General features: G+C 53.2%; 1 protein-coding gene across 3 annotated transcripts; it reads left to right on the top strand.

Annotated features, from left to right (window-relative positions):
* The first annotated feature begins 8,785 nt into the window (after positions 1 to 8,785).
* On the top strand, positions 8,786 to 26,849 carry TMEM98 (transmembrane protein 98). 3 transcript variants are annotated; one of them, XM_027828032.3, is made up of 7 exons: positions 8,786 to 8,980; positions 16,433 to 16,638; positions 18,271 to 18,402; positions 20,956 to 20,989; positions 21,706 to 21,821; positions 22,801 to 22,860; positions 26,403 to 26,849. In XM_027828032.3, the coding sequence occupies exons 2-7, from the start codon at positions 16,508 to 16,510 to the stop codon at positions 26,611 to 26,613; spliced, it is 684 nt and encodes a 227-aa protein (XP_027683833.1). In that variant the 5' UTR covers positions 8,786 to 8,980; positions 16,433 to 16,507; the 3' UTR covers positions 26,614 to 26,849. The 3 variants fall into 3 exon arrangements, with proteins under 3 accessions (XP_027683833.1, XP_007053881.1, XP_043392885.1); XM_007053819.4 differs by having other exon boundaries at positions 8,787 to 9,049; XM_043536950.1 differs by lacking the exon at positions 8,786 to 8,980 and adding an exon at positions 11,686 to 11,772.
* Positions 26,850 to 27,422: the final 573 nt, after the last annotated feature.

The following is a 27,422-nucleotide window of genomic DNA, read 5'->3' on the forward strand; positions in this document are numbered from 1 at the left end:
AGCCTTTGCCAGCCGAGGATTGTCTGATAGTGAAACTCGCTATCCCACCCACAAGCTGGAATTTTTGGCCTTGAAATGGGCCTTCACTGAGAAATTTCGAGACTACTTGTATGGTGCTCAGTTCCAGGTGTGGACAGACAACAATCCACTGACTTATGTGTTAACAAGTGCTAAGCTGGATGCTACAGGGCAGAGACGGGTGGCCGCCTTGGCTAGCTATGAGTTCAGCATTCAGTACCGATCAGGGAGAAGCAATGTAGATGCAGATGCATTGTCCAGGCGTCCGCAGGCACCAGAAGTTGCTGTGATACCCACGGATGGAGTGAGAGCTATTTGCAGTGTGAGTCGCCGAGAGCTAGAGGCCCGTGAGAGCCTTCAGGGATGTGTTGCAGAAGATTTGGGCCTGCCCCCTGAATGCATGCCTTCTGCTTCAGTGAACTATATTGCATTGGACCAATCTCCTTTGCCCATGCTCAATGCGGCTGACTGGCAAGAAGCCCAGCGGCAAAATATTGACATTCGTGATACACTACTTGCCAAAAGGGAGGGGCGAAGCCCAGCTGCGGTTGTCCCACCTAACCCGGAGGGTAAACTACTATTGAGAGAATGGACCAAACTAAAACTGATTCAGGGAGTGCTACACCGAATGACCACTGACCCTTTACAAAAGCAACAAGCACAACTAGTACTGCCAAAAAAGTACAGAGCCCTGGCCATGAGGGCTCTGCATGATGACTTTGGGCATTTAGGGATGGAGAGGACCCTGGAACTTATTCGTAGTAGGTTCTATGGGCTCCGAATGACTGAAGATGTTCGCAGGAAATGTGAGACTTGCGCTCGATGTGTTCAAAGGAAAACTCTGCCCACGAGGGCTGCATATCTCAAGAACATCACCAGCAACAAACCTTTGGAATTGGTATGCATTGATTTCTTGTCTGTAGAGGTAGACAAGAGGAATGTTGGGAACATTCTAGTAGTGACTGACCATTTTACACGGTATGCACAGGCATATCCCACACGTGATCAGAGGGCCACCACCGTCGCTCGAGTATTGTGGGACAAATATTTCTCAGTCTATGGATTCCCGGCTCGGATACACTCTGATCAGGGGCGGGATTTTGAGAGTCACCTTCTGAAGGAGGTGCTGAAGATAGCAGGAATTAAAAAGTCTAGGACAACGCCTTATCACCCCCAAGGTGTTCCTCAGCCAGAGAGGTTCAACCGAACCCTATTAGATATGTTGGGAATTTTGCAACCAGAGCAGAAGGCAACCTGGAGCCAGCATGTCGCATTTCTGGTGCATGCCTACAATGCCACAAAGAACGATGCTACGGGAGTCACCCCATATCTCTTGATGTTTGGGCGAGAACCAAGATTACCCATAGACTTGTGCTTTGGTGTATCAGAGGATGGAGATAGCTATGAAACTCATCAGCAACATGTATCCCGACTAAGAGAAAAGCTGCGGGATGCTTATCGCTTAGCTACCGCTGTGGCTCGGAAGAACGCAGACCGCAACAAACATCGATATGATGCTAGAGTGCGTTCGCAGGAGCTCCAGCCGGGGGACAGAGTCCTGCTGCGAAATTTGGGTATTGCTGGCAAACACAAGATAGCCGACAAATGGAAGGCAATACCTTACCTGGTGATGGAAAAGCTGGGAGATCTGCCGGTCTACAAGATCAAACCTGAAGATGGTCCAGGGCAAATAAAGACGGTGCATAGAAACCTTTTGCTCCCTGTGGGGGAATTGGTAAGCACCCCTTATGAGACGGGCCACGACAGGGCAGCCGGGCAGAACAGAGGTGCTAGACCAAAGCCGCCATCCAACACAGACAGCGGGCCCCGTGCAGCTAACTTACCCCTATTCTGCACATCTGAGAGTGAGTCTGAGGAGGAAGACACAACCCTGGTGTATCCTGGGATGGAGACAAGATTTCAGTCTCGATCAGCTGAACCAAACGAGAGTTTTCCCTCTTCCGCCCTAAACCCCATGGCGGAATTATTTAGGCCCCTTTCTGACACCCTGGTGCTGCTGATGAGACCCCCCTGTGATGACACACACAGGTTATTGGACAATGGAGACACACAGGTAGAGGATGCCCTGGGCACCTTGGACCCTCCAGCGTTAGAACTAGGAGTGCAGGGGCCTACGCCAGTAGCCAAGGGACCCTCCAGGGAAGTCTCTCCATCCGTCACTCAAGAGGATGTTCCCCCTACCTCGGCAACAGAGAGTCTCAATAGACGAGACAGGGTGATAAGACCAGTAAACGGTTAACTTATGATGCACCTGGGGTGACTAGTGAGGAGCCAATACATTTAGCACACAGACTTGTGGAAGCTAAAGTGGGCTTCCTGAGGCCCTTTGGAGGAAACCAATGAGTTGGTATAAAGGGAGTGTGATTTGTCGGGATGACAAATTCTCGGCTGGGGGGAGGATGTAAGCAGTGTCAGGATGAGCTCCACCCTGACATCTGGTGGTGAGGTGTGGCAAGTCGGGGAAAAGAACTTCAGGGGCTGATCTCATTTGCATAGGCACACCCACCCCACCTAGAATGAGGCCAGAGCTGCCCAAATGGTCACTTTGGCTGCTGTGGGATCCCCAGTGTCTCTGTTATTGGGGCAGGAAGAATAAATTGTTATTACCCTGATTATGGGAACTGTGCTTGGAACTGTACTTGGCCTTTTGTTATGATGGAGGGACTCACCATCAACTAAGTGGCACTCGCTAGGCAAGGTCATGGGTTCCAAAACTCTGTGAATTGAGAGAGGCTGGGGACAAGTATTAATACTTGGTGGCATAGGCCCCTTGGTGAGGGCCTTACATGCTAATTGCATTTCCTCCTCTCTCTACTGTGGAATATCAGAGCTAATTTTGATTTCATTAGAAGTCTAGTTACAGGCTGCTGAGCTCACTTTGGGCTATCAGTGCACCAGCACTGAGGCTCCCCTACTACAAGCTGAATTCACCAAAGAGCTGAACTGACTAAGAGCTGAAATCACTGAGTGTTGTGTTAAGTAGTGGGGGAGCCTGAAGATATATTGTGGAGCAGCTTGCGGGACGGCTGGAGTGCCTTGTGGACGGGCTGGTGGAGCAGTTCATGGGACGGCGGGAGCTGCGGGTGGGACGTGGAGCAGTTTGTGGACAGGCTGGTGGAGCAGTTCATAGGACGGCGGGAGCTGCGGGTGGGACGTGGAGCAGTTTGTGGACTGGCTGGTGGAGCAGTCTGTAGGACGGCAGGAGCTGTGGGTGGGACACGGAGCAGTTTGTGGACCGGCTGGTGGAGCAGTTCGTGGGACGGCAGGAGCTGCGGGTGGGACGTGGAGCAGTTTGTGGACTGGCTGATGGAGCAGTTCGTGGGATGGCGGGAGCTGCGGGTGGGACGTGGAGTAGTTTGTGGACAGGCTGGTGGAGCAGTCTGTAGGACGGCGGGAGCTGTGGGTGGGACACGGAGCAGTTTGTGGACTGGCTGGTGGAGCAGTTCGTGGGACAGCGGGAGCTGCTTGTGGGCTGCGGAACTGAGCTGAGCTGAGCGAAGGAGTTCGTGGGGCGGCTGACGGAGCGGAACGGAGCGAAGGCCTATGGAGCTGTGGGGCGGTCAGCTTCAGATCATGTAAGGTGCCTCTTACCCCCGTCCCATCTCCACCCAGGTTGGGAGGTAAAGCTCCGCAGATAAACTTTCGAACTCTGGGGCTCCCCTGACCAGGGACAGAGACTTTTGGGTCATTGGACTTTTGGGACTTTGGGGGATTTGGGGTTGCTGGACTCAAGAACCAAAGGGAAAGGGGCATGCCCCAATTTGCTTGGGGTGGGTTTTTTTCTCATGGGTTGTGTTATGAATCCTGTTGGTGGTGTTTCCCCAACATAATGCCACATTGTTTCTTTCTGTTATTAAAAGGCTTTTTGCTACACTCAGACTATGTGCTTGCGAGAGGGGAAGTATTGTCTCTTGGAGGCGCCCAGCGGGGGTGGTTTATATTTGTCCCAGGTCACTGGGTGGGGGCTCGAGCCGGTTTGCAGTGTGTTATTGGAATGGATCCCCTAGATATTGAACCCGGCCCTTGTTGCTGCCAACTCTGACGGGCAGAAGGGTTACACTGTTCTTAAAAAAAGGTAAATTTTATTAAAAACAAAAAGGGGTTTTTTTTTGGCTGGGCTGGGCTGGGCGCATGGCTGGGTGCACAGCATCACACAGTGACCACTGGTGGCAGAAATGCAGTGACAACCCAAGGCTACTCTGCTAGCATTGCCCTACAATCAGTGTGCGGCCTTCCCCCCGTGCACACCCACTGTGCACATGAGCTGCCTGAGCACTGACTGCCCACTGCCTTGCAGCATGTGTGTCAGTCGCAGGTGTGCAAAGTCCGACACGGGGTATCTAAACCACAGCTGGCCTGACCCAAGGACCGGTCACGTGAGCACAACACATGGTAATAGCGACCAGAGCGGCATTACAGTCAACATCCCGGGGAGCAGGAAGGTACCAGAAACCAGCAGAGTGACACCAGTGTGGAAATGGAGTGTGTGGGCTGGGGGGGAGGCAGGGGAGGGAGCTTGTAAAAATGTTGGCAACAGCTTAAAAAAAAAGCCTAAATAAAGGGATTAAACTGCTTAGCTTGACAACAATGGGCGATGGCGGTAGCCATCTTTACTGGGGCAGCGTCACTCCCCCGCGGCACGTGGTGTGCTGGCGGGGGCTGGCTCAGGAGCTCAGCAAGCTGGCGTGGAGCAAGCCCTCCTCCGCCCGCTGCCCTGAGTGCAGAGGAAGGGGTGTTGGGCTTGGAGCACGGGCAGGCAAATTTCAGCTTGTCCATGCAGTGCTGCATGACCTGGATTACGGAGCAACACCGCACTTCCCTCACTGAGATACAGGCAAGTACCAGCCTAGCCCTGTTTTATAACCACTAAACCAGAGCAGTTGGATAGCACCTCTGCAGGCAGCACTGGGCCCAGAACCCTGCCCGCTCGTGAAAAGAGAGCGAATTCCCGCAGCCACTCAGTGACACAGAAAGGCCACCCCCATGTACGTGTGTATGTAATCTGTAGCCATGGTTCTAACCACAGGCACCCCCAAAGGCCAGTCCCCCCCAAGGGCCAGGAACGTAAGCCAGGAGTCCTACAGCTTTACAGCAAAGAGTTGTGCAAATCAGTGGCAAAGTCGCCCTGTACTGGCCACACCACAGTCTGGGTAGCGACCCTTTTGTTCACACGGGAGCGGTCTGTCCTGTGGTACTGAGTGGCCAGGGTTCAAGGCCTGCCAATGAGCCCATCCTTATGGCTGTACCTATTGACAGTTTTCTTTTTTAAAAACCTGGATGATTTAGTTGCCCCAGTGAACAAGCGTCGCTTAAAGCAGCTTAACTATGGCACTAATTAGTGCCTGATGGGCTGCATCCGGCCCATTGCCAGTTATGGGATGGGGCAGCCATTTCGAGTGGAGGGAACTAGGGAAAAGCAAAGATGGGGGGACCCAGTCTCTAATAACTGTTTTTCATTCATTCTCACTCGTAAACTAACTAACAGATTTACTTTAAAATGGCCAGAAAGCCCACAGATTGCGGGCTGGCCGTGTGAGGGCACATTGTATTCTGCTTACACAACACAGAGTTCAAAGCTCTGCTTGGAGTGAAAAACTGGCCCCAACATTACGCCACCTATATATATAAAGGCACCTGGGTAACAGATGAGCTGGAACAGGACGTGAATTGTGGGTGGCAAAATTTGCAGATGATGCATCATCACTTTAGTTAATCCCTACAGGCAGTCTCATAATGCCATTGTGAAAATCAACAGGATGCCCGCCCAGGGATACTGTGTGCAGCTCTGAGCACTCCTTAAGGGAACATCAGAATGGCCACACTGGGTCAGACCAAAGGTCCCTCTCGCCCAGTATCCTGTCTTCCGATAGTGGCCAATGCCAGATGTCCCAGAGAGAATGAACACAACAGGGAATCATCAAGTGATCCATCTCCTGCCCCCATTCCCAGCTTCTGGTAAACAGAGGCTAGGGACACCATCCCTACCCATCCTGGCTAATAGCCATTGATAGACTTATCCTCCATGAATTTATCTAGTTCTTTTTTGAACCCAGTTATAGTCTTGGCCTTCACAACATCCTCTGTCAAGGAGTTCCACAGGTTAACTGTGTATTGTGTGAAGAAATACTTCCTTTGGTTTGTTTTAAACCTGCTGCCTATTCATTTCATTTGGTGACCCCTAATTCTTGTGTTATGAGAAGTAGTAAACAACACTTCCTTACCTACTTTCTCTACACCAGTCATGATTTTATAGACATCTATTATATCCCCCCCTTAGTGGTCTCTTTTCCAAGCTGAAAAATCCCAGTTTTATTAATCTCTCCTCATATGGCAGCTGTTCCATACCCCTAATCATTTTTCTGTATCTTTTCCAATACCAATATCTCTTTTTTGAGATGGGGGCAACCAGGTTGCACGCAGTATTCAAGATGTGGGCGTACCATGGATTTATATAGAGGCAAAATGATATTTTCTGTCTTATTATGTATTCCTTTCTTAATGATTCCAAACATTCTCTTTGCTTTTTTGACTGCCGGTGAACACTGAGTGGATGTTTTCAGAGAACTAGGTATCCAAACTAATTAGTAGCATGTCAGTACAGAAGCGGTAGATTGGGAGCATCTGGTCACCATTGTAGCAGAAAGCCATATTAAAACATATACTGTTTGTTTGCACCTACTTTACCAAAGCAATCCTGATCGCTCTGAATCAGTGACCTGTCCTCTTCATTATTACCACTCCCCCAACTTCTGTGTCATCTGCAAACTTTATCAGTGATTTTGTTTTCTTCCAGATCATTGATAAAATCAGTAAATAGCGTAGGGCTAATACCTGCTCCTTGCAGAACATTCACCATTTACAGTTACATTTTGGGACCTATCAGTTAGCCAGTTTTTAATCCATTTAATGTGTGCCATGTTAATTTTATATCATTCTAGTTTTTTAATCAAACTATCATGCAGCACCAAGTTGAAGTATATTACCTCAACACTATTACCTTTATCAACCAAACTTGTAACCTCATCAGAAAAAGATATTGAGTTAGTTTGACAGGCTGTATTTGTCATAAACCCATGCTGATTTGCATTAATTACATTATCCTTCTGAAGTTCTTTATTAATTAATAGCCATTCTATTATCTTGCCCAGGATTGAAGTCAGGCTGACAGGCCTATAATTACCCAGGTCATCCCATTTACCTTTTTAAAAATTGGGACACCACTAGCTGTCTTCCAGTCTTCTGGAACTTCTCTGGTGCACCAAGACTTATTGAAAATCAACATTGACAGTCCAGCAAGCTCCTCAGCCAGCTCTTTTAAAACTCTTGGATGTAAGGTATCTGGACCCACTGATTTAAAAATGTCTGACTTTAGTACCATTTGTTTAACATGCTCCAGAGCAGTGGTTCTCAACTTATTTACCATTATGGGCCACATATGCAGCTCTCTATGTGGTATGTGGGCTGTATCCACAAAATATATATACTACCTGTATGGCCCTGAGGATGTCACATGGGCCGCAGCTGTGTGCTGATTGGGCCACAAGTGGCTCACGGGCAGTGGATTGAGAACCACTGCTCCAGAGATACTAGTGGAACGGAAAGAGGCTAGCATCACCATATGGCAAATCTGTGTTCTCTTGTCTCTAATGTAGGTGACATATGAGGCAATGGAGACTCGGGCCTGGAGTCTTTGCTGCTGAACAGTCTTGAGGCAGGAAAGGCCCGTAGGATGATGGGATGACACCAAAACGAGCTCACGGTGGTTCTGGGAGGTTTGGGAGCAGCGGGTCAGATTCTTCTCTGGCTTTATGGGGTTTTACGTCACTAGAACTCTGACACTGCCACATTTACTCCTGGTTTATGCTGCGATGAGGGAGAAGAGACTCAGGCCCAGAGAGTCACCAATGGCTATCTGGAAGTTGACATAAAAATGCCCTTATTTTAGCCAAGTTTCACAGCTTTCATATCTTTTCAAGCACCAAAACCGGGCTTGGGATAAGCTCCTTTCCCTGCAAACTGGCTTGTGGGTCTACAGTTATTACAATCATTCCCTGCTTGTCGAGCTCTGCCTGAAGTGTGCCCTAGATTCCTTGGCACCTTAGCCCTCTGAGCTGGGACCCTGCTGCAGCCTTTCATGCGATCTGTGTCACCTGATCCAGAGGGTAAGTTTGAGGTCAAATGCTGGGTTTGCAGCCTTGAGAGTGTGTCTTGAAGATGCCAAGCTCCAGGGATCCTTGTTAATTTCCCTCCTAATTTCAATTGTTGGTGAGCCTCTTGCTGTAATGGAGTGAATGTCAGGATGGGCGTTAATTGGTGCCCGTGCAATGTTTGAAGTTCGCGTGAGCATGCGGTGCTGGCTTACGGACTGCCTGTGTGCCCGTGGTCTCTCCGGGTCTCAGTTCCCCAGCGGCACAATAGGGAGCACAGCCCTGCCCTACCTCACAGGGGTGCGTGACGAGAAAACCTTGAATGAGGTTCTCAGCTCCGCGGTGATTGGGGCCAGCCAGACGGACAGATGTGTATGGGGCAGACAGGGAGGTAATTCAGTACAGAGATTCGAAGGTGACATTTAGTGTTTGGATTAGGAGTTTCCTGCTAGCTAGCCATGAAGCATCTGCTCAGTTGTTGTGGTTCTTTGTGTCTCCTGAGAGGGGTCCCGGAATGCCTGTGCAGTGTGAGAGCAGCTGACCAGCAGAGAGCTCTCAGCCCCCAGTTGAGTCACTACCCTGTCAGGTTCGAGTCTGTTCAGTTTTACTCCTAGCACACATCAGCACACCAGCCAGGAATGCACCCAAGCCAGAGCACACGGTGCGGATAACGGAGTGGGCACGTCTCCACATTTAAGTAGCTGGGAGAGAGTCCATCTTGGTTGAAGGGAAAGCAAATTGTTTAACCAGCGCTGGCGAGTTGGACCCTTTTGTCTGATACAAAATATTTCCAGGTAACTGCACAGTGATCCAGGACTGAGGGCAGCCGGCAGCCTTGCTTCCAAAGGGGAAGGATCAGTTTGGTATGTGATCTGCATTGTTCTTTCCAGGGCTGTGTTTGAGCTGCGCTTGCTCATGAGAAAACACATTTTAAGGAACTTTCATGCAACTTAGCTTTAGTCCTTTAAAGCAAACTATTCAGCAAGTAAATGGCTAACCCTGAGCACTGCTTTGTTTTCACTCTGTGAGCAGTTTGGTAGCAGAAAAGACATTCAAACTGTAGCATTAATCCTATTAAAGAATTCAGACATTCCTAGGGGAGGCTGCACTTTGTCGATTGCTCTTTTCCCTCCTGGGAGTTAGAGAAGCCATCATGAAATCGAAATTCCTTTGCAATAAGTTATAAATTCACTCGAAAGGCCAGGCTGTTCTTTCCTTTCTCGTCGGGTCTCTAGCATGACTTTATAGGAAGGCTTTTGCTGATGATAGTGACAAGCAATTTTTGTTGCGGGGGAGGAGGGTGCTCTCTAAAATAAACTTAAAATGAGCCGAAGGCAGAATATGGAGTTAGTATGTGAGACATCCCTTTCACAATACACTGAGAGGGAAATGTTTGTGGGCCAGGTTCTCAGTGTAAATCAGGACAGTTGCATTGTGGACGCACATTAGTTTCCACCAGCTGAGGATCTGGTCCAGTATGTTTAGAGCTTGGAGATCAGCTACAGTAAAACACGAAAATGACGGCTGGTCTCGGGGGTTTATTTGCAGTCTGTAGGTAGAATTCTGTTTGGAATTTCTTAGAGGTAGGCCCAACCCTGGGAAAATCAGTAGTGATTTCATTCTCGTGAGTAGCCCCATTGTGTTTGCAGGGTGGGGCCTGAAATGTGCATCGTGAACCTGAATTACTCTCTGCAGCCATTTATCCGGGCCACCAGGCCAGACACATGGTTCCACCATCTAAATGGGAATATTACAACAGTGAAACTAGACCAGAAAAACTTGCAACAGTAAGAGGGAGATTGCATTCACCCCAAAGCCGGGAAGTGGGGCGAGGTCCAGCCCCAGGCAGGGGACCCTAACTGTACTCCCTTTTACCACACTGTTGTTATATTTCATATGAGGTGAGCACCCAGTGCTGGCCAGTAGAATATGGCAAATTGCGCTATGTAATTCCAGCAGAAAATGACATGGTCAAAAGTGACCGTAACATATTTAAGCAGGGAGGACATCACATGTTAAAGACAGAAATCTCAGCTGAGCCCAGAGCCCCACTGCACTCAGTGCTGAACAAACACGGAGCAAGAGACAGTACGGGACAGTATTACAAGCTAAATCGACAAAGCCTGGGAGGGGGAAACTGAGGCATAGAAGGGTGACGTGACTAACTTAAGCAGCTCACTGAAGGAGCCAGGTTAGAACTCAGATTTCTGAAAGCCCTGGACCACACTGCCTGCAAGTGCAGGTAAGCGCCTTTCTGTGCAGACCTTACAATGCAGCCTTTAACTGTGAGCTCACTGTCTTAACTTTCTGTCCTGAATAGCCCCATTGACTCCCATGCCTTTAACACTGAGCTAGCTTTAAAAAAACAAGGGATCAGGTGTCATCCCATGGCGCTTGTGAGCACAGCAGGAGCCCAGGGGTTCAGTTCAGGATCGGCGCTTGTGCTGAGCTCCGCCTCAGCAGAAAGTTTTCTCCATTGTCCATTTCTTATTTCAGGATGGCCTGAATGGTTTCACGTTGCCACTACTGCCCTGGCTGCCAACGGGGGCGGGGGCGTGCACAGGAATACAAATTTGGCCGCTTTTGGAGGGGCACTTTCTGTGCCCCCTATGGCCGGAGGAGCTGGTTCTCCCCCACTGCCCCGTGGCCCCAGGGCTGGTGGAGCTCACTCTCCCCTGGCAGCTGGAGGAGCTGTCATCTCCTGCCCCGGGGCCCAGGACCAGAGGATCTCGCTTTCCCCGCCCCGACCCTGGAGGAGTTCTGTGCCCCCGCTGACTGGGGGGGAGGCGCATGCCCCTGCTTGCCGCCCCACGCAAGCCCCTGAACATGGAACCATGCAGAGTGCTTTGTTAAACAGGCTCTGGATTCATTTGTTGTGGGTTTCTGAATTTCTCACCCGAATCAGTGAAAACAGCAGGTGAGCGTGGAAACCAGGTGTGCAGCCTGAAAGCTAGCGGTGACACCAGCTGCTGCAACGGGGCGTTGATCCGCCTGGCACTGCTGGGGAGGATTTTTTAAAATAACAAGGGTTTTATGGGAGTGGGGGAGATTTGGCTTCTGGTGTTGGTGCACAGGAGGTGAGGGGCATGTGTTCAGCTTTGCTCCACAACCAGGAGACCTAGAAACTTTCTTTCTTTGCAAGGAATGCGCCTCTCATGATCACCTGACTCCGGCAGCTGGGGCTTGAGAGAACACCAAATGCTGATGATTTAACCACATGGGGAGGGGGGCAATGCTGGCAGGAGAAAGCAAGTGGTGAGCTCCCCAAAGGGAAGAACTAGGGGCTATGGGCCCTGCCAGGGACAGGCCAGAGGGAGCAGTTGGGGGGGGCCGATGTAGCAATAGGCCTGGGGCTCCTCTCTGAGCAGTCCCTCCCCCCATTTGCTGCAGTGCGGGTGACAGGCTGGCGGAGGTGCGCCCCTGCCGCCCCAGCCCTCCCAGCCAGGCAGCACCATCCCCGCTGGGTTTGCAGCAGCTGGGATATTAATCACTGGGGTAAAGGTCAGGCCGAGCTGCGGGTGTTTGCTCCATTTCCCGGCCCTGCGGAAGTGCTGGCGGCTGGCTGGCTGTGCTCCTCAGCAGTCAGGTAGGAAAACTTGGAGCTTTACTCCAGTTTATAGGATCGGACCATCCTTCTGAGCTCACCCTATGACCCTCCTTGCCCCCCCCCCGTCCCTGCCTGCCCAGGTTCCCCAGGGCAGAGACCCCAAGGGCAGGCACCGGCCCTGCGAGAGCAGCAATAACCTGCTCTGCTCAAGGGCTCTGGGCTTGCAAACCAGATTGCCCAAGCTCAGCTCGGCAGCTGGCCGAGCTCCCTACCCCTTTCGTGGGTCCCTCTGCCAGCAGGGCTGGGACTTGTCACTCTCTGTGCAGCTTGGAGGGAACCCACGGCACTTTGCACCTGGCGCTCCTGGGCTAGGCCTAGGTATCCCACGGTTTCTGGGCCATCTGGGCTGAGCCTGGGTATCCTGCAGTCCCTGGGCCGTCTGGGCCGGGCCTGGGTGGGGTCGGGGCTACCAGATCTCTGTGTGGTCTGGACCGGGAGTGGGTATGGGCGCTCCTGGGTCCCTCGGCTGTCTGGGCCCCTGTGTAAATGTCTTTTCTAACACACAACAAGGAACTCTGTTTGAATAGTGAACAGGACTCTTCCCCATGCTGCACTCCCCCTCCCAGCTCCCTGGTGCCCCAGCATCTTTCTATACCTCTCAAAGAACAGTGCACATCCCCTCCCCGCCAGCCGGGGTGCTCAGGGATTCCCATGAAGCATGTGCTCACGGGGTCGGGGACCTGTGCTATTTGGGCCCAAGCCAGGTCCAGACACTGATGGGCTCTGTGTGCTTGGGGCCTGGCCACAATACAGGTACTTCCACGGGCCTGTGCTGGGTGGGCCTGTCCCAGGGTCTGGGTGCTCCTGTGTCCCTGTGAAGCAGGCCCAGCGCTGGGCAAACAACAGTGGGAAGGCTGAGGGATGCCAGACAGAGACAATAAAGATACAATAATAACACAATCCTGATTTACCTGGGTTAAGGACTCCAGGATCTTCCCCTGACAAAGACCCGGGGCAATTTTCTGCAGTTTAGCAGATTCTAAACTAAGATTTTTGGAAAAGAAGCTGAAAACAAATCAACCAATAAAAAGAAGCCCCCTTGCAATTGCTCTGGGAGTTTCAAATATCTGGGGCAGGGTCACGGACAGAGTGACATGGAGCCGAACTTGGACTGAGGGCAGAAGCAGACAGAGGAAACAGAGCGGGGTTGGGGGGCCAGCCAGGACCAGTGAGGGAGAGGGACTGGGGTGACGAAGGCAGCCCCGCAAGTGTTCAGAAATCACGAGTCAGGCCTCAAAAGTTACAAGATTGGCTTAAAAATCATGAGATTTTAAAAAGCAACAAGTTTTGGCCAAGTCACCCAGCAAACAGAATGGGTTTTGCAGTGCCAGGAGTCTCCTCACAGTGCCAGCGTGACTGCTGCCCGCAGCTGGCTGGCAATTCGTTAGGCTGGCACTGGCCAAGTACAAACAACGTCATATGGCCTTGGCAGACAGGTGATCATGAGTGAGAGCTGGCCAGGGGTCCAGCAACATCACCACATCTGGCCTTGTCTCCGGAGCCTTTCTCTCTCCTCTGGCTCGTTCCGTCACAATACAAGCATGCTCTCCCACCTTCAGAGAACCCACACTGGACCCCATTTGCTCTCCGCCTACCTTCCATCTCTACGCTCATTGAATCGCTGTCTGGAGTTCCTCCTCCAGTCCCATCAAAGACCCTCTTCAACCTAGGGCCTGCCCTTGCATGCCATTGAAACTGTTATGCCAACGTCTTTAATTACCTCTTCCAAGGCAAAGCTCACAGCCTATGCTCCATCCTCATCAGCTGCCTTTGACACCATCAACCATGAAATCTTGTCCTCCTTTAGCTGCCAGGGCTCTGTCCTCTCCTCGTTCTCTTCATACCTCTCTAATTGCTCCTTCCATTTTTCCTTCAGTGGATCCTCCTCATCGCCTCTCCAGATTCTGGGGGTTTCCACAGGGCTCCGTCCTTGGTCCCGCACTTTATCTGTGGGCAGTCGCCCCCGCAAACAAATTCAGCAACTACCTTGGGGCTGGTGACTGATTCCCAGATCTACCTCTATGCTCCAGCCCTGTCCCCAGCCCAAACTGTCTCTCTGACGGCGTCTAGTGAATGGCTAGACATCAGCCCAAGCTCAACATGGCTAAACTCAGCTCTTAGTCTCCCCCCAGTTTTTCCCCGTTACCTCCTTTCCCCATCGCAGAAGACAGCACCACGATCCTGCCCGTCACTCAGGCCTGGAAACTGGGAGTCCCTTGATTCAGCCCTTTCTCTCTCTAGGTCCTCACATCAGTCTGTCTAAATCTTACCGGCTCTTTCTGCAGAACATTTCTCAGCTCCGGCCTTCCCTATCCCCAGAGCTGGAGCGCTGGTCCAGGCTCCCATCCTATGGCATCCTGCTCACCACAACATCTTCTTGGCTGGCCTTGGCACGTGCCGTCCTGCCCTGCTCTATGTCCGTTCAGAAAGCTGCTGCAGAGTTCATTTCTCCAGCCTATTGCTCTGATCGCATCTCCTTCCCCGTCGCATCCAGCATAAGCCGCTTGCCTTCATTCAAGTCCCCAGTACCCACTATACCTAGCATCTTTCGTTCGCTATCACAATGGCAACCCTCGCCTCTGAGCGGCCCAGGAGCCCAGCCTCCATCACCCCTGCTGCTCCTTGTGCTTGGGAGGGCCCCCCCCCCGAGTGCCTGCAAAGCCGCCCCGTTGGTCAGGCCCTCCTCAAAACTCTCCTTTGCCATGATGCCTGCAAAAGACTTGACCTGCACTAGGCTGACGGTGATCTGGGACCACTGCCCGGCCTGCTGACCAGGACTGCCTCATTGTTCCCCTGTGCCCCCTTGTCTGTCTGTCTCCATCTGTTGCTTTGTGTCTCATACTGAGATTGTCAGCCCCATGGGGCAGAGCCCACCTTGTGTACAGCGCCTGGCACAGCCAGGCCCTGAGCTGCTCCTGGGTGCTGCCCGAACCATAACAGTCACGCTGGGGAAACGTGTGAGGCGGAGACCAGGCCTGAGGTGCCCGACTGCACACACAGGGCTGCTTCAGCCGAGCTGGCTCAATGCCAGGGTACAGGGCTTTGGGAACTCTGCCCTGGCACTCTGCTGGCGCCGTGACAATTGTGCTGGTTACGCTCGGAGCGGGGTGTCTCTGTGACTGGCTGGGGAAGACCCGACCCTATCCTAACTAAGTGGTTTGTAACGAATGTTCCTGCGAGGCAGCGTTTAGCCAGGTCACCGGGAGGTGTCGCAACCTGAGCTTCACCTTTACAGACCTTGTGTCTGTGGCAGGCAGTGTGGTCTAGAGGGTAGGGCCTGGCGTGGGAGTCAGGGAACCTGGCTTCTATTTGTGCTCTGCCGGTGACCTCGGGCAAGTCCCTGCCCTTTCAATTGTCAGTTCTCTGGGGCAGGGGCTGTCTCAGGGGGTGTTAGCGCCTGCACAATGGGGCCCTGCGCTTGGGTGAGGTCTGCAGGTCCCTTCATAGAATAAGTAATAACCATGCTTGTGGGTTACTCGGTTAGCTGCCATGCTCGGTGTCCCGGCGCGAGGGTGGGCGCCAGTCACTCTGGTCCTGATTAGAGCTCACAGGTCACCAGGTCTGACCCAGTTGATCGTAGAGTTTAAGGCCAGAAGGGGCCATCAGAGCCTCCAGTCTGAGCCCCTATGCAGCACCGGTCACCAAACCCCACCCAGTTGCCTCTGCACTGAGTCCAATGCTATGGATTAGATGAAAGCATTACAGCCCTCCAGAGAGTGAACTGCAGTGTGCCACAGGCAGAGAATGGGGACACCGAGGTGCCAGCATGCCAAGGCCTCTGCAGTGGCAGGGAATTGATTAGTGGGGTGTGAACAGATGATCCGAGTAGGTGAACCATGCCCCACACTGCAGAGGAAGGTGAATCCCTCCCTTCCCCCAGGTCCTGCCAATCTGATCTGGGGGAAAATTCTTCCCGAGCCTGAAGAAGATGATCGATTAGACCCTGAGCATGTGAGCAAGACACACCAGCCAGGCATCTGAGAGAGAGGATTCTCAGTACCATCTCAGAACCCGTCTCCAGCAGCATCCATCTCTGATGATTCAGAGGAAGGAAGAAAAAATAACCCAGACTGCATCAGGGGAAAAAAATTTCCCTCCTGACCCCAGCAGGCGACAGGCTGAAGCCCTGAAGCATGAAATTGAGAACATAAGACATAGAACTGGAATGAACCCCCTGGGCCACTGAGCCCAGCCTCACACCACAGGCCACTGTGTTATACAGTCCCACTGGTCAGTTCCTGGCCAGCTGCTCTCCTCTCGCTGTGTAGCTTGACCTGACGCATTAGAGCTCCCAGAAATGTTTCCAATTTTGACATTTCTATGAAGTTTGGAATTTTGAACAATTGAAAAATAAATGGGAAATTTGGGTGAGAATCCCTCTCTCCCCTGCCCCATTCATTCTTTGGCCCGCTATAGACGGATCCTATCGAGTCGTAAGGAGCTTGGAGTGTTCCATTCTGAAATTGGAAACAATGGGGGGAAAGTCTCAGAAATGGTTGTGAAATGTTTCCCCATGTTTCCCTGGCCAGCCGTCTCTCTACGGAGACATTTGCTTCTTTAGAGATTTCCAGATCATCGGAGCAGCGGTGGGTCATGACGCTTGCTCTCTGGGCGCTCACTCCGTGCTGCTTTGTTCCAGATCCAGCGTTTCTGGAGGTGTCTTACGGGATGGAACTGCACATCTGACTGCGCCCAGGAGAGCAGCTTGTCAGCAATGGAAACTGTGGTGATAGTTGCCATCGGCGTGCTGGCTACTATCTTCCTGGCGTCCTTTGTGGCGCTTGTGGTGGTTTGCAGGCAGCGCTACTGCCGGCCCAAGGATCTCCTGAACCATTACGATACCAAGTAAGTGTCCAGCCCCCTCCTCCACTCGCACCAAATTAATAGGGAGGAAGCAAAAAGAATGTTGGAAAAGCGGAAGGAAGGGCCGAGTGCCTGCAGATTTCAGAGCTGCTGGTACGGACGAGCCAGTGCTCCGTGCACCAGAGATGCCCTGCAGAACCTTCCACGGCCAGGTCAGGCTGTCTGCCCAGCTTGACAGCCACAGCAGTGAGCGCCTCTGCCGGCAGCAGTGTGCCGGGGCCGGGGGAGTGATCTGGTGTCTGACGACGGACACAGAAATGGCCAGAGAACTAAGGCAGAGAGCGTGACGGCAGAGAAAAGCCTTGTCCTCATTAGAAAACTGTATGGCTTTGACTGCACTGCTGGCCTAAGGCAGTGCACCCCGGGGTGCGGATGTGGTTGCATGGAGATCAAAGTGCTTTACGAAGTGGGAAGGGGAATAGATACAAGGCACCTTTATCCCAGTGTAACCACATCCAGGCCAGTGGGGTGCATTGCCTTGGGCCAGCGATCCGCTCCCCCGAACCGCCAGCGTTATATAAACCTGGGGGTCGGACAGGCGTAAGGAGAAACTCAGATCCCACTGAAAATCAATCAGAGCAGAGTGCCCGTCTCCCTTACGCTCCTTTGAAAACCAGCATAGATGGTTTCTTTGCATTTCTGGTCCCCGCCCGGCAGGCGGAGGAGGAGAGAGAGAACAAAGCACAGGAGACAGATGTGCAGTCCCGTCACTTTGTGCATGACCGGAAGGTGCTCAGATACTGGGGTGGTGAGGAACCTACAGAGACTAGACTAGACTCTACTAACATTTGTATGTGGCAAGGAGACTATTCCCCAGTGGACGAGTCTGCACACGATGAGAACAACAGGCTGCCACCGGCATTGAGCACACTTTGGGGCAGGAATCTGAACTGACCACTGACCCCGTCCCGCTCTGTCAGCTCAGCCTGTGCAGACTCAGGGATGCTCAGTCGGTTCTGAGTGTCCCAGGTGGCGGTTATCCCCGGGGTAACGGAACAGAAAATCCAGGTGGGTCAGTAATAGTGTTTCTAACGTTTCCAAGAGAGAATTTCTTGCAGAACCCGAAGGGCCACACCCGCCAGAGCCCAGCACCTTGGGACATCATTTACACCCAGGCAGCATGCTGCATGCCCACCTTCTGAAAAGCAGGACCCATGGGGCAGTCTCAAGTTGGGCCCCCAAAATCACGGGTCACTTTTGAAAATCTTGGCCAGATGCAGCTGAAAGTAGAGGGCTCTAACAGCTCAAACTCTGCCATTGACAAAGGGAGTTAGGCACCTAAATGTCTTTGAGGCTCTGGGCGTTAGGCACTCTTGGATATTGTCCCCTCAGGCTCTTCGGTCACTTTGGGCCAGACTTACAAAGATGGTCGGGCACCCAAAGCTGGAACTAGGAGCTGGGCAGGATTTTCAAAAGCACCTAGGCAAGTTAGATGCTAACTTGTATTGAAATCCATGGGGCTTGGGCACCAACCTGTTTGGGCACTGCCCCTAGGTGCCTACAGTCCTTTTTAAATCTGGCCCTTGGGTGCTTAGAAAACGTGCCCCTTAGTTATTGCCATCATGACTGCCCCCCTGTGCCAGGTGCTGAATGACCCATTCCTGTTTGTTCCAGACCGATCGTCGACCTTATTGGGGCGATGGAGACGCAGTCGGAGCCCTCGGAGCTGGAGCTGGACGACGTCGTGATAACAAACCCCCACATCGAGGCCATTCTAGAGAATGAGGACTGGATTGAAGATGCTTCGTAAGAATTTCAAAGCTGCCTCTTGGGTGATCTTTAGAACGGGCTCCCGAGCTCTGCCTAGTTACCTGCCTTGGCTCCAGGATGGTCGCCTGCTGCCTGGGCCAAAGCCTGCCTTGGAAGCATGCTTTTATCAAGAGCAAAATCATTTACTGTAGGCAGCAGGATGGTCTAGTGGAGCAGCCTTGGCCTAGGTATCAGGAGACCCAGGTTCTAGCCCCAGCTCTCCTGGTGACCCCATCCCCCTCTGGCTGAGTAGATTGTAAACTCCTTGGGGCAAAGCCCGGTCCCCAGGCACTGCTCTAATACAATGCACCATCATTCAGGGCCCCATTGCCTAAAGGCAGAGCCTGCATATCTGTTGAGCTATGAGTGCAGTTGTGCAAAGCCAGGTGTGTTCAGGGCCCTAATTTGCAACTCCAAATACTTGTGGTACAAACCCCTGGCCACAATGTTTGTGCCCAGGTGCAAAAATGGAAGCCAGGTCTGGAATCTCTGACTTGGTTCCAAGTGCTCTGAGCCGTTCCTTGTCAGGGTGGTTGGTGGGGTTTAGTGTGAGGAATTTTCCTTGGTGTGGGTGTGATTCTTCTTCGAAACACAGACCCTAGAGGTGGGGGGTTAACAAGCTAGTAAAGATTCAGAGACTTGAAGGCCAGAAAAGACCCTCCTCTAGTCCAGGGTCCTGCCTAGCCCAGAGGATCACAGAGGCTGAGGTTAAGGCCAGACGGGGCCACCAGACCATCCAACCCAGTGGTTCCTGTGTTAGGTGCGAGACTCACCAAGGGACTTAGGCTCTGATCTGTCTCTTTAAGCATCTACATCCAACATCTGGGCACTGCTGACGCTCAGACACGCTGCTCAGCTGCTACCTCGCCCTGGAGGCACCTTGATCTGCACAGGAGTCTCAGGCGATGTCTCCATGATGGGGGCCGTAGCAGCAGAGTCCGGTGCCATAGCTTCGCCAGCATAACCCTGTAGTGCAGATGCAGCCTGCAGCTCTGGAAGCGGGTTTTCCATCCACCTCCCTGAGCGACGGGAGCTAGGGGGTTAGGCTGGCATAGCTCCAGCTATGCACTAAGCTGCCTGTGTCCTGACGTTGTCCCCCCCGACCGACACGTGCCCCATGCCTACGCCTCAGCGTGATTCTCAGACCATGAGAGGTGCCCATGCAGCAGGTGTGCTGGGAGCACGCCGACCCCCACGCAGACTGCTAAGAAGTAATGGAGAGGAGGAGGATGCGTGTGGTGGGAACACACAGCCCCGAGGGTGGGGTGCTCACAGGGGAGTGGGAGACCCATGTTTGCACTCTGGCTCTGCCTGTCAGGTAACAGGGATCTGAACTCTGGCACTCACACCGTCTGTGCCCTCGGACCAGGCGAGAGAGTCCAGGGCATGCTCCCTCTCTCGTGATACATTGAGTTAGGTGTTCAAAATGGAAGGGCTCCGACGGGAGAGACTGAGAGAACCTCACCCAGCATGTGCAATAGCCTGGTGGTCAGGGCACTCCCCTGAAACGTGGCAGGGCTGAAAGCAAGTCCCTGTCCCCAGGCAGAGTAGGGTTTGGAAACGGGTCTGCACACCTCAGGGGAATGCACTGATCCTGGGCTGCTGGCTGTAGCCAGGCAGAGTCTCTCGCTCTCTCTGGTTTAGCATAAGAAAGGGCTGGCCTGGCTCGGGCACACACTCCAGGACAGCCAGGGTCCATGCTGTGAATCCCGAGGGAAGGGAGGCATCTCCCTCTGGCCTGTCAGGCAGACACCACAGCCCAGAACTATAGGGACCGATTTGCCCAAGTAAGCTGGTGGATCTGGGCCCTAAGCCCTGCACCTGTCCTCTGCATCCACTCCCTGCCCTGCTGGCCACTGAGAATCCCAGTCTTAGGTGCCGAGCCTTCCCTTTGCATTGTATGGGGCCCATGGGCACCTAGCTTGGGGCTGAGGATTCCGCTGGGTGGCAGGGCACCTCCAGCCGATGCTCCGGTGCTGAGCAGAGCAGCATCCAAAGGCCCTCGGTGACATTAGCCGCACGCTCAGAACACCTCTGCTGGGAAGAGAGCTCCAGCCTTGGGTGAAAGAGCCACGTGAGGGAGAACCCACCTCCTCCCTCAGCAGGCGGTTACATGACCCACGCTGCAGCAACACGCGCTACGGCGACAGAAGCGGGTTTTCCACCCCCTCGAGAGGCACTGGCTTGGGAGGTGGAAGAATTCCACTGGCAACTTAGCCGTGTCCACACTGGGCTTAGTGTGGTTTAACTGCGTCTCTCGGGGGTGAATTTTTCACATTGCTCAGCCACGTAGGCAGGTTGACCTCAGTTTTAGGTGAGGACCAGGCCTTCCCACCCTGTTAGACAAGTGCACCCTGCTTCCAGCCGGATCGCTAAGGGCTTGGTTGTGAAGTAACATTGTGATGATACCTGAGTGAGGTCTGCGATGAGTTCTGCTCTGTGGAGCCCATGGTAAATGCTTAGCTGATGAAGTTTCGGCTGGTGGACAGAAGAAGAGCTGGTAACAAGACAGACAGCTTTCCTGACCAAAGGCGTTCTCTTTCTTCACAGGGGCCTGGTCTCTCACTGCATCGCCATCCTCAAGGTAAGTCTCCCACAGAACTGCCTCCCCCACGTATTAACCCATGCTGCAGTGCAGGGAATCAGCGCCAGGAAATAAGCAAGGGGCCTGGAGGATTCTCTGAGAGGCTTTGGGCTCGATCCACACAGGAGATTTACACTCCAGCATGGCAGCTCTTAAGGAATCCACAGCCCTGGGCCAGGCCCCCAGGCTCCCTGTACGATGCATGGGCAGAGCTGGGCACCTTAGAATGGGCTTCTCAGAAGCCAGAGAGATGACCAGGGAGCCACCTACACTAGCCAGCAGGAAATGCTGAGAGGAGAGATGGGGCCTAAGCCCTGCCTCCTAAGGGATTTGGGCAACCATCTCTCTGCTTGGGATTCTCAGCTGAGACCCCTCTCCTGGGGCCAGCTCAGCCCGGCGTAGTCACTGTGCCCTTATGCCAAATACCCACTGGTTAGCTCCCCTGGGATGTAGGAAACCCAGGTTGCAGTCCCCACTCTGCCTGGCTGGGAGCAGGGACTCAAACCCAAGTCTCCCCTCCCACAAGGAGGTGTTTGGGGGTGGGAGTCCCACCAGCTCTCCTACTGAAGTTGTTCTACGGCATATGAAATTTGTAAATAGTCATTGGCCTGAGAGCTGTGTCTCCCAGGGAAGCACCCTAACCACTTGGCTGCCAAGTCCTTCCCTCTCGCTGGCCTCTAATGAGCCAAGCTGATCACTTCTCACACTCTCAACAGATTTGTCACACTTTGACAGAGAAGCTCGTTGCAATGACAATGGGCTCTGGGGCCAGAATGAAATCCCCCGCGAGCCTGAGTGACATTATTGTGGTCGCAAAGCGGATCAGCCCCAGGTAAGTGGAGGGGATTGGCAGTCTGTTTCGGCTGGGGGCGTACAGCTTCAACTTGATCTGCAGTTCCAAAGGGCAGGCAACTCCTGGAAACATCAGGCATTTGCAATAGCCCCTGAATGACAGCATGGGCAAATTCACAGTAGTGCTGACCCCAAACATTCAAAACTCATGTGAGGTTTCAAATCTCATGAGATCTTAACAATAATAAATGGCTTTTGATTTGCTGTTTGGTCTTTGAGCCATTGGGGTCCCATTCCCAAGCCTTTCTCCACAGCCACAGGAGCTAGAACCTTCCTTGTTTTTTTTTTAAATGCAAGCTGAGAGTCTCACCTAATCACAGGACTCCAGGAGCTGGGGCTTTAAGAAAAACACCAATTATCAATGAGACTTGGCAATGCTGTGTGGCTCTTCCTGTCACTTGTCACTTTAAGGATCAAAACCAACACTTTGCGTTTCAGCCAGAAAGCAAGCTGGAAGCCAGTGCCATCTGTGACAGGGCTCAAGACCCGATTTCCCAGGGCTCAGCACCCACAGCTGGGGCCAGATTCTCAAAAGAGCTCTGCTCCAGTTAGGCACCTCAATAAGTGTCTGGATTGGCTGGGGATTGGCATATGAGTCTAAAAGCCAAGCTCCCGTTGGCCTCCAGTGGGCCTTGTGCTCCTAAATCACTTAGACACTTTTGAAATGGCCACCCTTTGATATCAGTGGGGGCCGCTGGGCAAGAGGCACTTTTGCAGATCTGGGCACTACTCCCTTGAGCTGCCAAATGGGAGCTAGACTCTTATGAAATCAGCCCCCCCCTTGTGGGAACTCCTGCGACGCTGTCTCTAGGTGCCTTCCTGCACTGTAGGGGTTCACAGCCAGAGGGAGAGATGCCAGGCTCTAAAATGTGCTTGCTGAGGGAAAAAGCCAAACCACTACCAGGGCACTTGCAAAATACAGTGAGAAACAAGCAACGCTCGCTCTCTCTTCCCCCTAGGGTGGATGATGTTGTGAGGTCAATGTACCCGCCTCTGGATCCCAAGCTTCTGGATGCACGGTAAGCTCTGGGTGAGGTTCCCAAAGACACTGGCTCTTAGGGTGTCATTCTTTAGCCACAGGAGAACAGCATCAAGGGACACATCCCCACAAGAATGCCCCATAGCCCAGTGGTGAGGATACTTCCCTGGGGGGTGGCTGATTCCTGTTCAAATCCCTTCTCAGCAGGCAGAGCGGGACTTGAACTGGGGTCTTCCCCACATCCCAGGGGAGCAGCCTAATCCCTTGGCTAGAAATGATGAGGGGGGTCTTCCTGCCAGCTCCTCTCCCACTGCCATTGTACATCAGTTCTTTAGGGCCCCGAGCAAGAAGGCACACTCCGAGCACGCCTGCCGGCTTGGGTCCCACAGGAAGTTAGGCGAAGGGTCGCCTGCCTTCCTGCAGTTCACACGTCCCGCTGGGACGTCTGGATGCCGAGTGGGGGCTACAGTGCATACGCACGCAGGCAGAAACTTGAGCACCCAGACAGCTGGTACTGCAAAAATGTGGTGCCTAGAGGGTTTAGGCACTTACAGAGTTTGACAGCTGCTGAGCGGGGGACTCGTGAATCCCAGTTAGGCCTGATTCTGGGACTTAGGTACCTACCCTGGCAGTTAGGTGCCCGCGTCCTGTTGTGGACAAGCTCCGTATGATTATTTATATTCCTACGTTGCTGCCCTGGTGGAGTTTGCGCCTTGCTCTGGCACACACGTTCCTTCCCAGCGCTCCAGGAGAAGCTAATGCTATGGAAACATGCTGTTTGCATCCATCCTGAGGGCCCGATCCTGGCCTTTCCCAGACTTCCCCCAAGAGCGAGGAGCAGCTGGGTCATGGGAGTGAATTAGTGTGTGGGCTTTGGGAAGGTGCTCACGCCCCAGGAGATGAGTAAGGTCTGCCGCACTTGCATGCAGGGCTCTGGCACGTTACCACCACTGACCCATGATCAGGGTCAGTGCCCCACTCTGAGAGTCACAGCTTGGCCCTTGCCTCCCCCTTGCTCGAGGGAGATGTTTCCTGGGCCAGCCCCTCCCCTATGGCAGGTGCCGCTCCTCCAGCACAGCTGAGCCTGGGCTGGGGATGGAGTCCCAGCTCCAGCCACTCCGCGCCCGCCTGCCCGCTCCTCACCCACATGTGAGGCCCATATTGGCTGCACTCTGCGGCATGTTGGTGATGCAGGTGGAGCGCACAGTGGGATACAGGCTCCCTTTCACCTCCATAGCCCCCTGCGTGGGCACAGGCCGCGGGTCGTAATTTAATGACCTCGAGGTGATCAGCTTGGGCTGGAGAAAAGGGGAAGGATCCAAAGAGACACTTGACGTGTACAGAGGGCCGCGGCCGTACAGGCAGCACCAGATGGAAGCAACGTCCTGGTGTAACGCACACTCATCCTGGGTGTGGGTTACACTGGCAGATGGGCACATCTCTGCACGGCCATCTGCAGCCAAGAGACAACTGCTGTCCTCTGGGCCATTGTCAGGAGCTGGGCCGAGCATGCTGGGTATAGAGCCAGAGGCGGCAGCCATCTTTACGAGTGAGATAGCGGCCATCTTTGCTGAGGGCAGGAGCAGCTTTGTGCCCATGGGGCAGCTCCTGGCCCATTGTAACTTGTGGGAAACAGCAACCATTGGGAGGGATGGTTTAATGGCAAAGAGAGAAATGAACAGCATTAATGGCCTGTCTTAACTGCAACTAGTGCCCTCCTAGGTGCATTTGTCACTCGTCTGCAGCGAGCTTAACTGCATGGAAAGTGGGCAGGACACAGATGGGCCGTTTATTAGCAAAAGAGGTGGGAGAAGGTGAGACGCTGCAGACGTTTCTTTTCTTAGAGTTGATTGAAAATCTCTCCCTGCTAATTCCATCTGTACGCACAGATTCTGTGCTGCGCACTAGGGGAGGGTACGCTAGGTTCTGCTGCCTCCAGAACAAAGAGGTTAAAGAACAATAATCGTGACAGATGTGCCCAGGGGGCGACTGAGAACAGGGCTCGGTTTGCACGGGGCTGGCCAAACAGTCCCAGTGTTACGTGAAAACACAAACCCAGCCTTAACGTAGAAACATAAATGTGACAGTTCTCGGGGTACCCAGGACTGTGGGTCACCTTGTTCCTCCCCTGCCTTCAGCGAGAGGAAAAATTACTTGAGCTTAACTGGGTGTCAACTCCCTGACACTTCCAGTCTGTTGGCCCCCCAAACCACCTCCCCAGGGCCGTGCCAGCCCATACTTTGCCTTGCCAGTTAACAAGAGGTGCATCCCACCCTCTGAGCCCCTTGGTAGTGTCCCCTGTAGTATCCAGTCCCTTGTCCACTGAGCTCTCAAAGAATAGCAGGTTTGCTGCCTCCCAGGAACAGGGCATGAAAGTGTGAATGACTCAAGTCAGGATCATTGCCCTGTAAAACACCCAGCACTGGGGTATTGTTATAGTGAAATCAACAACATGCTTATTAGCAGAGATGAGAGCTTCAAGCGCTAGTGAGCAAAGGTACCGGAAACCAAAGGCTCCCTCGAAAACCAAATCCGAACGCAACGTCTAAAGCCTAAACTTACCAAGCTACGCTCTGGCTAAGGCCATTTCTTGCACCCAAATGTCTGTTGTGGCATTACCCGCCAGGGCAAGCCAGCTTCCTGTTTTCATGAATGGAATCAGGCTGTCCAGTTCCTGTCTGGGAGTGTCTCTTTGTCTTCCGCTTGTATCCCCAGAGGTCATTGTTTGTCCTCAGAGATAGTAAGACCCCCCGTTGCTTGTTCCCTGGAGCGCTCTTCCCTGCTGATGTCCCATTCCTCTGTCCACCTCATCTGTAACTGCGGCTTCCCTTGTGCGAGCTCACAATGCTGAATTAGACAGAGATATGCCTCTGACCTCCTGTCTGGAAAACACCTGCCTTCCTCTTTGGTTGGTGACAGATGTTAAAGCATAGTGTCAGTGCCCACATCTCACTCCTGACACTGCACCTGTGCAACATTGTACACCAAGATTAACACCCACTCTGACCGAGGAACTCCCGGGACATCACTAATGGAGAAGTGCCAGGAAAGCGGTGCACTAGGGCAGTGAGTTTGCTAGGCCTGCCAGGAGCTGCTATTACATCACAGTGAACACCATGGACCTCTGTGTCCCAACACAGGACTGCTGGGTTTACGCGGTGCCTGGGGCTTGGCCACTACTGCAGTAGTCCTAATACCTCTATATAATAACACCACCGCTTGGCTCCTGCGTCACGCTCAGGGTGCATTACAAAGGAAATCCGTACAAGTATCCCTAGTGTACAAAGGGGGAAACTGAGGCACGGAGCAGGGCAGTGACTTGGCCATGGTCACCCACAGGCCAGTGGCAGAGTCAGGCCTAGAACCTAGGTCTCGCATCCCAGTCCACTAAGCTATCCACTCGGCCACACTGACTCCTGCTGAGAGATTAATAAAGCTACTGGTTGATAAAGCCCCTTTTTGGCATGTCCCGTCCCATCCAGGGGAGGGTGCAGCGGCCAGACCTCCTGCCCAGGCGCTGTGGTACAGAGCCCTGGTGTTGTTGTCCCCAAGACTTGTAACAGCATCCCGGTTGCCTTGCAGGACAACAGCCCTGCTGCTGTCTGTCAGCCACCTCGTCCTGGTGACCAGGAACGCCTGCCACCTAACCAGTGGCATGGACTGGATCGACCAATCGCTGTCTGCCGCGGAGGAGCACATGACGGTGCTGCGCGAAGCTGCTCTGGCCACCGAGCCCGAGAGAAGCGTCGCAGGGGGCGCAGAAAACTTCCTGCAGGAGCAGTCTGCCATCTGAGGGAGGTGGCACGGCCTGCCCCGGTGAGGGCTGACGCTCCGTGTTCTCAGGGCATCCAGGCCCCTGCTCGGTGCACTGAGGGGATGAATTATTTGCATGAGCCATGCAGAGCTCTTAGTATGTTGACACTGAACTGTTACCAGAGGTAGCTAAGGCAAAGTGCTTCTGCCGGTCCCCTGCTGCTTTGTAGTTTGGTTGAAGTGGGGCTCAGATTAATAAAATCCCATGAGAAATCAGACCGTGGGAGGGGTTTCTTAAGCTGATACCAGAGGCTGCTCCTGTTTCTAAATACACCCCAGGCTGAAGCTCAGTAAACTCTGGCCCCCATCCTGTGGCTGCTGCAGCGCTCTGCGGAGCCTCAGCTGCTAGGAAGTTGCTGCAAAGCTGATTTAAGGGGTTTCCAAGGAAGATCCCCTTCCTGGCACCAGTGGGTTCCCCAGGAGTAGGGCTGGCACAGTAGCCCTGCACCACCTCCTCCAGGCAGTCCCCAGCGTAAGGCCACCAGGGACAGGAGGAGATGTGTTAGCGGAGGGAGCAGGCATGCACTGGGCCCCTGCTAGTCTGGGGCAATGGAGCAGCCCATGGGAGGCTGTTCAATGGCGCCATAGGGTACCCCAGCCAGACTGTGTCCTGGAGGAGCAATGGTGGCATAACCCTGCCCCACCCCCTGCCCATCCCTCTCACATGCTGCATCTCCTGAGAGGCACAGACTGGCCTTCTGGGAAACAGTGAAGCTTCTTATCAGCCCAGGGCAGCGCTCCCTGGGGACCAAGATAAAGCACGTTGGGACAAGCTCACCGGCTGGCTTG

Source organism: Chelonia mydas, chromosome 27 (genome assembly GCF_015237465.2).
Source record: "Chelonia mydas isolate rCheMyd1 chromosome 27, rCheMyd1.pri.v2, whole genome shotgun sequence".
Taxonomy (NCBI): domain Eukaryota; kingdom Metazoa; phylum Chordata; order Testudines; family Cheloniidae; genus Chelonia; species Chelonia mydas.

Bases quoted from the DNA above. Each gene is read 5' to 3' on its own strand.
- TMEM98 (XM_027828032.3), top strand. From the start codon at position 16,508: ATGGAAACTGTGGTGATAGTTGCCATCGGCGTGCTGGCTACTATCTTC. The intron at 20,990-21,705 runs GTAAGTCTCCCA...CACTCTCAACAG, and splicing joins ACTGCATCGCCATCCTCAAG to ATTTGTCACACTTTGACAGA. The intron at 21,822-22,800 runs GTAAGTGGAGGG...TCTTCCCCCTAG, and splicing joins GCAAAGCGGATCAGCCCCAG to GGTGGATGATGTTGTGAGGT.